The 12,183-nt window shown below is 39.2% G+C and overlaps 1 protein-coding gene across 5 annotated transcripts in view; it reads left to right on the forward strand.

The window, feature by feature from the left end:
• Positions 1 to 12,183, forward strand: part of CRYZL1 (crystallin zeta like 1) — a 46,093-nt gene that overhangs the window by 29,909 nt on the left and 4,001 nt on the right. For 4 of the 5 annotated variants that reach the window (XM_008073412.1, XM_008073413.2, XM_008073411.2 and 1 more), the window contains 5 exons: positions 3,415 to 3,548; positions 4,901 to 5,012; positions 8,299 to 8,397; positions 10,673 to 10,794; positions 11,656 to 11,761. In XM_008073412.1, the coding sequence (XP_008071603.1) occupies positions 3,415 to 3,548; positions 4,901 to 5,012; positions 8,299 to 8,397; positions 10,673 to 10,794; positions 11,656 to 11,761 (573 nt within the window). The remainder of the gene's footprint in view (positions 1 to 3,414; positions 3,549 to 4,900; positions 5,013 to 8,298; positions 8,398 to 10,672; positions 10,795 to 11,655; positions 11,762 to 12,183) is intronic. The other variant, XM_008073414.2, reaches the window with a different exon arrangement.

Raw genomic sequence — 12,183 nt, forward strand, 5'->3', positions numbered from 1 at the left:
CAGGTCGAGGTTGCGGTGGCCTGGAGCGGCCACTGCACTCCAGTCTGGGCGACAGAGTGAGACTCCAACTCAAAAAAAAAAAAAAAAAAAAAGTCTGTTCTTTCACCAGACCAAAGAATTAGGTTCTAAACAACCCCACAGAATGTGTCACTGATCCTGTTGCCCAAAATAGACAGTAGTAAAGTTAAAAAGTAGAGTAATTCTTCCAGTTCTTTTGTACTTTCAGTTCTTAAACCATTCTGTCAAATATAAAAATAATTATATTTTTCATTAACAATCTCACACACATTTTCAACATTGTGGTTCTTTTATCCCTTTTGACGTAAACCAGAAATAATAAAATTATAATTATTGAATGCTGATATATTGTTATTATTTATCTACATATGGCTCTTATTATTTGTTTCATTTTTTGTAGCATAATAAACACCTGTTGACCCCCACACAGAAGCAATGATCTTGACATTAATCCACATCTAACCACACAATTTTGGAACCTTTGAAATCTTAAATGTAGTTTTATTGCAGTTTGCAGGGTGTTTTGTAGGACTGCGTAATTGATGTTTTTAAGAGATGGGATTGCGCCATGTAGTCCAGGACGTGATTGAGTTTTTAAATGAATGTGGTAATCCCGCTTCTTCTGACAGGAGATGTTCTACCCAAAAGGCCAGTAAGTAAATTGTAGGTAGATTGAGTGGGCATTGTGGCTGTCTTTAGAGTCACACACTCACCTTATGAGCTATGTGGCCTTAGACAAAATAATTAACTACCCCGAACCCCATTTCTTAATCTGTAAAGTTGAGAGAATAGCTATCTTAAAGACTTTTGTAAGGAATAAGTACTCTGTGTGCTATCACCTGGTGCTTAATATGTTTTCACTGTTTTAACCTGCCTGAACATTTTCAACATGTGTGCTCGAAGGCTCCACTTCCCCACTAGATGGCACTCGTTTTGCTAAAGGCAGCGCCGACTGCGCTGTTGCTAGTTCGTGTGACTCTATGGCTGTTAGAGGAAACATTTTGAAAGAGCTGGTAAAGACTGAATGTGTTAAAGTTGATTTTAGGTAAAATGAGAAAAAATTTCTTGTACTATGAGAAACGTCTCATCAGTGTACAACATAAACCCAAAAATTAAATAGTGAAACATTAAGAATAGCTTAATGGTCAGGTCATATGGAGCTTTTTCAACCTTATCAGGAGTTTGCATCTTCTTCCAAGTACAATGGAAAGCCATTGATAAATTTTAAGCAGCAAAGTGTTAGGGTATTACTTGTTTTTAAAATATTCTGACGTTATAGTCATTTGGAATACAAATTCAATTTCAGCGAAACCCCCCCCAAAAAAAATATTCTGATGCTTCTATTTTATAAAGATACTGTTAACTGGGCATGGTGGCTCACGCCTGTCATCCCAGCACTTTGGGAGACGGAGGCGAGAGGATTGCCTAAGCCCAGTCGACCAACCTGGGCAATTTGGCAAGATCTTGGCTCTACAATAAATAATTTAAAGTATTAGCCAGACGTGATGGTGCATGCCTGTAGTTCCAGCTAAGGTGGAAGGATCGCCTGAGTCCAGCAAGTCGAGGCTGTGGTGGCTGTGAGCATGCCATTGTACTCAAGCCTGGGCAACAGAGTGAAACTCCAACTCAAAACTTAAAAAAAGATACTGTTAAAGAGATTGAATAAAGAAGGCATAAAGTTGAAAATAATATCTCCAGCTCATAAATAGATAAATATATAGAGAACTCCTGTAAATCAATAAATTATTAAAAAACAAGAGAAAAATTTATGAAGACTTGAACAGTTACTTCACAAAAGGAATTCCAGGTAGCCATTTAACATGGAAAGATAATCACCTTCTTTATTAGTCAGAGAACAGCAAATTAAAGCATAGAAACCATTACATATTTACGTCATTTTTTAAATGTGTAAATCTGATAATTCCAAGGATTGACAAGGACATTCACAGAAACAGGATACTTTTGTGGGAGAGTAAATTGATACAATCACTTTGTAAGTATGTAGTTGAAGGTGATATACTATGGGACCTGGAATTTCCAGTCCAAATTAGATATCCCAGGGAAAACTATGCACAGTGTAACAACATTCTTTGTAGCACTGTTTCATACAGCATTCATACAACAACCTTCTTAGTAGCATTGTTTGTAATTACAACTTGAAACAACACAAATATTCATCAGGTGGAAAATGGATAAGCAAAAGAAGGTGTTTTTCATAAAGTGGAATGGCATCAAACAACAAAAATGAAAACACTGCAACAGTCTTGTGCACAAAAAGGGTGTCTTAAAAACATAATGTAGCTGGGCACAGTGGCTCACGCCTATAATCCCAGCACTTTGGGAGACAGAGGTAAGGGGATTGCTTCAGCCCAGGGGTTCAAAACCAGCTTGGGCAACCTAGCAAGACCTCATCTCTACAATAAATAAATAAATAATCAGCTGAGCATGGTGGCATGCACTTGTAGTTCCAATTACTTGGAAGGCTGAGGTAGAAGGATTGCCTGAACCCAAGTTGAGACTGCAGTTGCCATGAGTATACCACTGAATTCTAGCCTGGGTGACAGAGTGAGACTCCAACTCAAAATAATAATAATAATAATAATAATGTGGAACATAAAAAGCAAACTAGGAAAGAATGCTTATGGTATGAATTCATTTAAATAAAGTTCAAAACGTATGCAAAACTAAGTTATATTGTTTAGAAGTGAGAACTTGAGTGATAAACTCTAAAAGCAAATAAGAAATTGAGTGAGAATGGTGGTGGCCTCTGGTGGGGAGAAAAGAGGCTGCAGGGTTGATGCCTTTGTTCTCACTCTCCACCAGGATGATAGTTACTTGCATAATTGCTTTATATTTATTCATCCAGCTGTACTTTTGTGAACTTTTTTGCATGTGTTTTATTTCACAATAAAAATGCACATACAGGGCCGGGCATGGTGGCTCAAAACTGTAATCCCAGCACTTTGGGAGGCCAAGGCAAGAGGATTACCTGAGCCCGCTGGTTGGAGACCAGCGTGGGCAACATGGTGAGACCTTGTCTCTACAATAAATCAAAAAAATTAACTGGGTGTAGTAGTGCACACCTGTAGTTCCGGCTACTTGGAAGACTGGCGCTCAGCAGGTTGAGGCTGCAGTGACTGTGAGCGTGCCACTGCACCCCAGCCTGGGCGACAGAGTGAGACTCCAAATTTTAAAAAAAGCACATACACTGGCTCCTATGTGGGAAATGGATTGTGCATGGGCAATAATGGAAACAGGGAAGCTATAAGATAGTAGATAATGGGAAGAAGGGGTTTGGACCAGGGCATTGGTGGTAGAGTTGAAGCAAAAAAGAGAGCCAGGAGGCAGGTAAATGGGACTTGCTAACAAATTATTTCTTTTTGTTCTTTGTGATAGTTCATAAACCAGAAAAGGTTACATGGACAGAAGCAGCTGGAACCATTCGGGATGGAGTACGAGCCTATACAGCTCTGCATTATCTTTCTCATCTCTCTCCTGGAAAATCAGTGCTGATAATGGATGGAGCAAGTGTAGGTGCTAATCGTTTTATTAAGAAACAAACCAGCCAAGCACAGCGACTCACACCTGTAATTCTAGCACTTTGGGAGACCGAGGCAGGAAGATCACTTGAGCCTAGAAGTTCAAGACCAGCCTGGGCAATATAGCAAGACCTCGTGTCTACAAAAAAAAAAAAAATTAGCCAGGCATGGTGGCATGCATCTGTAGTCCCAACTACTGGGGAGGCTGAGTTAGAAAGATTGCCTGAGCCCAGGAGGTTGAGGCTGTGGTGAGCCGTGATGGAGCTACCACACTCTAGCCTGTGTGATAGATTGAGAACCTGACTCAAAAAAGAAAAAAGCAAAAGAAACAGACCAACATACAGTAAACTTAGGAAATTTAGAAATGAATTATCTATTTGCTAATGTAATTCTTTGCCAATACCTTAGTCACTGATTTCTTTACTACCATCCCACTTGGCTATAATAAGCAGCTTTTCTCAACAGAAGATAAGAGTTAAATTTAGTATGATTAGTTTATTACTTTGAATCTGCTGGCACATTAAAAGGCAGATAAGCCATTTTTTTCACTATTACACAAAGCCTGAAATAGTTCATGAGTCTTTGAAGTCATACTCCAGAACTCCCTACAGGTTGTATCATATGTCTCAGCCTTAGATTTATGTTAATAAGTGTTGGCATTTTTTAAATGTATCACACACAAGATCAAAATGTCCTAATTTAAGCATGTTACATGTATGGTTTCTTAAATATGTAAAAATATTATAATCTAAAAGTATTTTTTAAGAACTTGAAATGAATTTACAGTTTTATTTTCTAATTGACTTTTCATGAAAATACTTTTTTCCTGCTTTTCTTTGAAGAAATGGTAGAACCATCTTCAGCATTGGCTTAGCCTGAGTCTAGCATCAGGACAGTAGTGTTTCTTTGAATTTACCCCATGGGTCCAGAACAGGATGGAGTTTTGAAGTGCTTTTGTCTTTAAAGAGAGGTAGCTGAACTCCATACATACTGTCTAATCAGCTTAGACCATCATGTTGACAAGGTCCTTAAAGGCCCATTTTTCTCTTTCCATGGCCAGGTATCTGAATGTGGCCCTCCATCCTGGAATTTATGTGCTATGGGCAGATTAAGTGACAGCATGTGACATATGCAGCTTTCCCACTAGCCCTTCCAAAGAAGAAAGTCAATCAGATACTTCCTTTACTAAACTTGTCCATATTTTTTCTCTTTTCCTTTTAGATAACATAAAAATATTCTAAAGTAACATGAAATAATTACACTTTATTAAACAATCTACAAAATGAATTAGCTATGATCTCTACCCTAATACCTACCAAACCATTGTATGTTTTTCCACACAGGCATTTGGTACAATAGCTATTCAGTTAGCACACCATAGAGGAGCCAAAGTGATTTCGACAGCATGCAGCCTTGAAGACAAGCAATGCCTTGAAAGACTTCGGCCTTCCATAGGTGGGTAACATTACTGAAAACAGTCTTTAAAATAGGAAATTTGAAGGGATATCACCTTTAAAAACTGCACATATATAGTAAAAAAAACCCATGTGAAAATCAGTTTTAAAATGCACTTAGTATCTGTGCTACTCCAAATTTACTCAAGTGATAGTTTTAATTCAGTTTAATTTAATTTTTTTGATAGTTTTAATTATTTAATTTTTTTTTTTTTGAGTTGGAGTCTCACTCTGTCATCCAGGCTGGGGTGCAGTGGCATGCTTACAGGCACTGCAGCCTCCACCTGCTGGGATCAGGCAATCCTTCCACCTCAACTTTCCAAGTAGCTGGAACTACAGGTGCGTACCACTACACACAGCTAATTTTTTTTTTTTTGAGTTGGAGTCTCACTCTGTCACCAGGCTGGAGGGCAGTGGCATGCTCCCGGCCATGGCAGCCTCGACCTGCTGGGCTCTGGTGATCCTTCCGCCTCAGCCTTCTGAGTAGCTGGAACTACAGGCGCACGCTACCACACCCGGCTAATTTTCTGATTTATTGTAGAGATGAGGTCTCGCCAAGTTGCCCAGGCGGGTCTCGAACCCGCAGGCTCAGGCAGTCCACTCACCTCGGCCTCCCAAAGGCGCAGGATTACAGGCTGAGCCACCGAGCCCGGCTCCAGCTAATTTTTTTATTTATTCTAGCAACAAGGTCTGCCAAGTTGCCTAGGCTGTCTTGAATCCCTGGGCTCAGGCAGTCCTCTTGCCTCCAGCTCTCAAAGTGCTGGGATTACAGGCATGAGCCACCGTACCCAGCCAATTATTTAAATTTTTAAAACCTACATCTTTCAGTATGTTTTCTTTTTTTGCCCCCATTGTAAAATCAATATACCCAAGTTTGAATTAGGTGAACTTCGACACAATTTAGAAATACCTGATGCCTCTTTGGTTTTATATTTTTATATCACTTTGTATATTTCTCAACCTCTTTTACTCTGTGATATACCTCTAAAGTTGTCTATTTTCTGTGATAGACTAGGAATGAAGGTGATTCATTTACACAGAAACACAGGTTAGATATGGTTTATGATGAACAGGACATGGTGGAGGCTAGTGAGCTCTTTAAAAGATTGCACCTATCCTAATAGCAATAATTATAGAGAGGAGGAAGAAAATAGAGACTGAAAATACTGAAAAAAGAGAGAAAGAAACAGAAAGCTAGCAGGAGAATGAGCAGAGTGTAGGGCAAGAAGGAAAGGAAAGGAAGATTCAATGAGTGTTAGCATGGATGTTGCCTCCTTAACTCCTCAACAACCCTGTGTTGGCCATCTAGGAAACAGCATCTCAGAGAATTTAAATAGCTTATCCAAGAATATATAATTAGAAAAATGACTGGAATAAAATTTGAACCCAGGCCTACCTAACATTCAAGTCCATGTTATTTCCTTTTTTGTTTGTTTGTTTTTGTTTTGCGTTGCAGTCTCACTCTTGTTGCCCAGGCTGGAGTGCAGTGGTATGCTCACGGCCACCGCAGCCTCAACCTGCTGGGCTTAGGTGATCCTTCCACCTCAGCCTTCCAAGTAGCTGGAACTACAGATGCACGCCACCAAACCCAGCTGAGTTTGTTATTTATTGTAGAGACGAGGTCTCACCAAGTTGCCCATGCTGGCCTCGAACCCCCAGGTTCAGGCAATCTTCTTGCCTCAGCCTTCCAAAGTGCTGGGATTACAGGCTTGAGCCACCACGCCCGGCCCTTATTTTCATTTTTACATTATGATTCTGGCAGAGATAAACCAAAAAATGGAAGGAAGGCAGTATAGGGGTTGGAGAAAGGAGGAACAAGGAAAAAGAAAGGATTTAAAAATAGATTGGAGAAAGAGAGCCTAAATAGTATTGTTGAAGGGAAAGGTTTCTTGCTGGTTAATTCTGCCCTTCCTAGATTGCTTTGTGACCCTTCCCTTTTGTCCTCTGCCCCATTGCCCAATCCTAGATGACTATTGGACTATACCTCTAATCTGAGAAGCACTGAGAAGAATTCTCTTCAACAAGAAGCTGTTATAAGACACAAAAATGAAATATACACATCTTCATATGCCTGTTCAAAATTCTTAGAATTTTAAAAAATTCAATAATTTCTATTGTTCTATTTATGTAATTCTATTAACATAATACCTTAAAGCAACCAGTTAAATTAGTTCAACTTTCTAATTCTCCTAAAAAGCATCATGATTCTTTTCCTTACCTTTAAAATTGTTCTTCATTTGAGAGAGCAAGAGGGGAAGTGAGAGGATTACTGTGACTGAGAAAGGACTAAACAGCCTCTGGTGATGATAATCATTGCAGAAACACAAAGGATCTCTGACTTACAATGTTTTGATTTATAACTTTATTTTGTGATGGATTTATTGGGGTATTAAATGCATTTTTTGACTTATGATAGTTTTATTGGGGTGTAGCCCCATCGTAGATTGAGGAACATCTATATATTGGTGAACTTTTTAGCTCTGAACATACTTAAGAAACTGCTTAGTCTCCCAGTTCATATCTTTGTGTGTCCACATGTGCATGTATGTGCATGTTTACATAAACCTCTGTGTTTTCAAATTGTCAATTCTGGCAACATATCCTATAACAATAGAGAATAGTCCTCTGCATCAACAAACCTGTCATGGATCACCTTATCCACAAAATGTTCACTTTTTTTTAGAAAGCAGGATTTATTGAGAGGACAGAAAAGCTCCCATAGTGGGAGGGGACCCGAGGGGGTTGCCCAAAATATTCACTTTTTTATTTCGTTGAATATACCAATCCCTTCATTTAGAATGAAACTTACCAATATTGGGTTATATGAGGAAAAATTATAATTTGAATTGGCATTTTCGCCTTTAAATTCAGTAATTATTTCAATAACTCATGTCAGACAATAGATATTTATTTGCTTTCTTTTTTTTTTTTTTTTTTTGAGTTGGAGTCTCACTCGGTAGCCCAGACTGGAGTGCAGTGGCCGCTCCCGGCCTCACCTGCTGGGCTCTGGCGATCCTTCCGCCTCAGCCTTCCAAGTAGCCGGAATTACAGGCATGCGCTACCATGCCCGGCTGATTTTTTGATTTATTGTAGAGATGAGGTCTCGCTTCCCAGGCAGGTCTCGAGCCCGCGGGCTCGGGCAATCCACTTATCTCAGCCTCCCAAAGGCGCGGGATTACAGGCTGAGCCACCAAGCCCGGCTATTTGCTTTCTTTTTCTTTTCCCTGATTTGTTTGTGTTGATCACATACAGAACAGTACAATTGCCTGCTCTCCTGTCCTTTACAGCTCGAGTGATTGATGTCTCTAATGGGAAAGTCCATGTTGCTGAAAGCTGTTTAGAAGAAACAGGTGGCCTAGGAGTGGATATTGTCCTAGATGCTGGAGGTAGGTACCTTATGAAATCAGTAACCTGTCTAATTTTTTTAGTTTGATGAATTTCAAAACAAATAATTATTAATGCATTTATTGAAGTGGATGTTTAATTTTGGGTTTTGTTTTTAACTAAAGACTTGTTTATTTTAGTTGAAGCCTCTTCATTTTATTCTCATTGTAAGCACTGTCCCAAGAGAAAATGCTTGCCTTTTATAGCACAAACATTGAAACCAGGCTCACACCTGTAATCCCAGCACTTTGGGAGGCCAAGATGGGAGGATCGCTTGAGGCCAGAAGTTTGAGACCAGCTTCGGCAGCATAGTGAGACCACGTCTCAATTTTATGTTTAAATTTTTTAAAAAGTTAAAAAATAAACAAAGCATAGACACTGAAGTTTGAGTAACAAATGACATAACTACACCTCAGAGGTTCCCAGGTAATACACCATTTTGAGATGCTTTCTTCGGTCAGATCTGCTATGTGTGGCTGCTCTCTATTAGATGGCTGACTTCTACAGTCTCTTTGGAAACTACATAGAAATTTGTTCCAGTTTGACTTTTCTTGAATGTCTTTAGTTTAATGTATATTTAACTTCTACTCTTTTTTTTTTTTTTTTTTTTTTTGGTTGGAGTCTTACTCTGTCACCTAGGCTGGAATGCAGTGGCACGTTCACGGCCACCCCAGTGTCGACCTTCTGGGCTCCGGCTATCCTTCTGCCTCAGCCTTGCAAGTAGCCAGAACTATAGGCGCGTGCTACCATGTCCAGCTAGTTTTTTTTATTTACTGTACAAACGAGGCCTCTCCAAGTTGCCTGGGCTGGTCTTGAACCCACGGGTTCAGGCAATCCACTGACCTTGGCTTCCCAAAGTGCTGGGATTACAGGCTGAGCCACTGAGCCTGACCTTAACTCCTACTCTTATACTTAAGTAATGCTATTACTCCTAAAGTATAGGTTTACAAGCCTGCAAAGTTCTTCTATTTATACTTTGTTAGGGTTTATCTTCTAATGTAAGTAAGAATCATGGATAAATATGGCTATAACTATCATGGTTGGGTTTTTTTAACCAGTGTTTTCAAGATTTGAAAATAACTCAGAGAAAAATCTCAGTGGAAGTATAAACAATTCATTGTCTTTTTCTTCAAATGGATGTTTCAATAGTTAGTAATTAGGTCTATAAGTTTTTATGTATTTTTTTTTTTTTTGAGTTGGAGTCTCACTCTTGTCGCCCAGACTGGAGTGTAGCGGCATGCTCACGGCCACCGCAGCCTCAACCTGCTGGGCTTAGGCGATCCTTCTGCCTCAGCCTTCCAAGAAGCTGGAACTACAGACGCATGCCACCACACCTGGCTGGTTTTTGTGAATTATTGTAGAGACAAGGTCTCACCAAGTTGCCTAGGCTTATCTCAAACCCCTCAATCCTTTCGCCTCAGCATCTCAAAATGCTGGGATTACAGATTGAGCCACTGCACTTGGCCAGAGTCTATAAATTCTTTAACCAGAAATCAACTCATCTCAATATATTAAGCTGTCAATATTATGAGCAGAATTATCAGACTTAGTTATATGTTACATTACCTTGTCTGATTTTCAAATGAAGATAGGCTGTTCATTTATTTCACTTATAATTGAATTTAAGGTAAATTGTATAACCAATTGCAAAAAGTATAATTTAAGGTATCGAAATATACTGTGTGTTGTCTTTTTCTAAGAAAAGTGCTTCCTCACTTGTACATTAAAAAAGTAAAGAGAGCTGGGCGCAGTGGTTCACACCTGTAATCCCAGCACTTTGGGAGGCTGAGGCAAGAGGATTGCCTGAGCCCACGGGTTCGAGACCAGCCTGGGCAACTTGGCAAGACCTCATCTGTACAATAAATTAAAAAATTAGCTGGGTGTGGTGACACATGCCTGTAGCTCCAGCTACTTGGAAGGCTGAGGTAGAATGATCACCTGAGCCCAGCAGGTCAAGGCTGATCACGGCTGGCAAGATCACAGCCACTGCACTCCAGCCTGGGTGACAGAATGATGCTCCGACTCAAAAATAATAATAATAATAATAAAATAAAAAGTAAAGAGAGAGCTGGGCGTGGTGGTGCGCACCTACAGTCCCAGTTAATTGAGAGGCTGAAGCCAGAAGATTGCTTGAGTCGAGGCCAGCCTAGGCAACATAGCAAGACCCTATCCCTAAATAAATAAATAAGAACTCGTTTGAAGAATAAATTATTGTCAGTTTATTATAAAATTTGTTTCTTGTTTTTCTCTCTCTTTTAAAAATTATTCTCTTGAAAGTGAGATTATATAATAAAGATGATGAGCCAGCTGTAAAATTACAACTACTACCACATAAACATGACATCATTACACTTCTTGGTGTTGGAGGCCATTGGGTAACAACAGAAGAAAACCTTCAGGTATTATCAGAAATAATAAAGCATTACTATTACACCAAAGGGGTGGAAGTAACAAAACAATAATGCCTAAGTCTTTTTGGGGGTGAAATATGGCTAAATTGGTACAAATTCTGAATTATACCCTATGTTTAAAGAAAAGTAGTTTTTTTTTCCATTCCATATTTTGTTTCCAACAGAAACGTAGTTTGTTTTGTTTTAACTTTATCTACATCTGGCCAAAATGTTGACATACTGCCTGGTAGAGAAGCTCTTCCAGCTACAGTGAAGTATAATTTTATTCAGTGATTTGGGAGTAGTGAGTTATGAGTTTTGAAATGGTATTTCAAATAGCATTTTTTTCTTAGTAACAAATATTGTTGATGTATACTTAGCAAAATATTTCTGTATAAAATTAGCACAACCTCCTATTCAAATTGGAATTCCTATATATGTGTATGTATATAAGTTATCTCCCAAAGTTATACTTTTCAGCAGAATTCTAATTCCATATTTATATCATGGCTGATGCGCAAATACCATAATTCTCATATACTAATCTTCATCAGTTTTCCAACATCCTTATAAAGGTGACTGGTAAGTAGTGGCAAGGAATGACACACATACACACCCCCACATCAATTTATCACCAGATTCTAGATTGCCCTGCATCTGCCATGTATATACTTATCACCTTGGTGTTTCATCATTCATGATATAGAAGGAAAATGTATAGTTTACATGTTCTTATTAAAGTTTGTGTGCTGATGATTTGTGATTTGGATAGTATTTAATTTTTGTAGTTTTTCTGCCTCAAGATACCAATCATCCTTCTGCTGTTAAACTCACAGTAACTGATCAGGTCTTTGTTTTATTCTATTCAAGTTGGATCCTCCAGATAGCCATTGCCTTTTCCTCAAGGGAGCAACAGTGGCTTTCCTTAATGATGAAGTTTGGAATCTGTCAAATGTACAACAGGGAAAATATCTTTATATCCTTTTAATCCACTGATTTGAGTTTCTGGCTTAAAATTTACCTTGTACTCTACTAAGTTCTTTAAATGATATCAATGATAGGAAACAAGCTGGGCTTGGTGACTCAAGCCTATATTCCCAGCACTTTGGGAGGCCGAGGCGAGAGGATTGCCTGAGCCTGGGGGTTTGAGACCAGCCTGGGCAACTTGGCGAGAACTCGTCTCTACAGTAAAAAAAATCAAAAAATTAGCTGGGCGTGGTAGCAAGTGCCTGTAGTTCCAGCTACTTGGAAGGCTGAGGCAGAAGCGGAAGGATTGCCTGAGCCCAGCAGGTCAAGGTGGCAGTGGCTGTGAGGGTGCCACTGCACTTCACCCTGGGTGACAGTGAAACTCCAACTCAAAAAAAAAAATGAGTTAATATTCCTTAGGTCTTTCTTTTT

This window comes from Carlito syrichta, unplaced genomic scaffold (genome assembly GCF_000164805.1).
Source record: "Carlito syrichta isolate Samal-C Ts95f unplaced genomic scaffold, Tarsius_syrichta-2.0.1 Scaffold315835, whole genome shotgun sequence".
NCBI classification, from domain to species: Eukaryota; Metazoa; Chordata; class Mammalia; order Primates; family Tarsiidae; genus Carlito; species Carlito syrichta.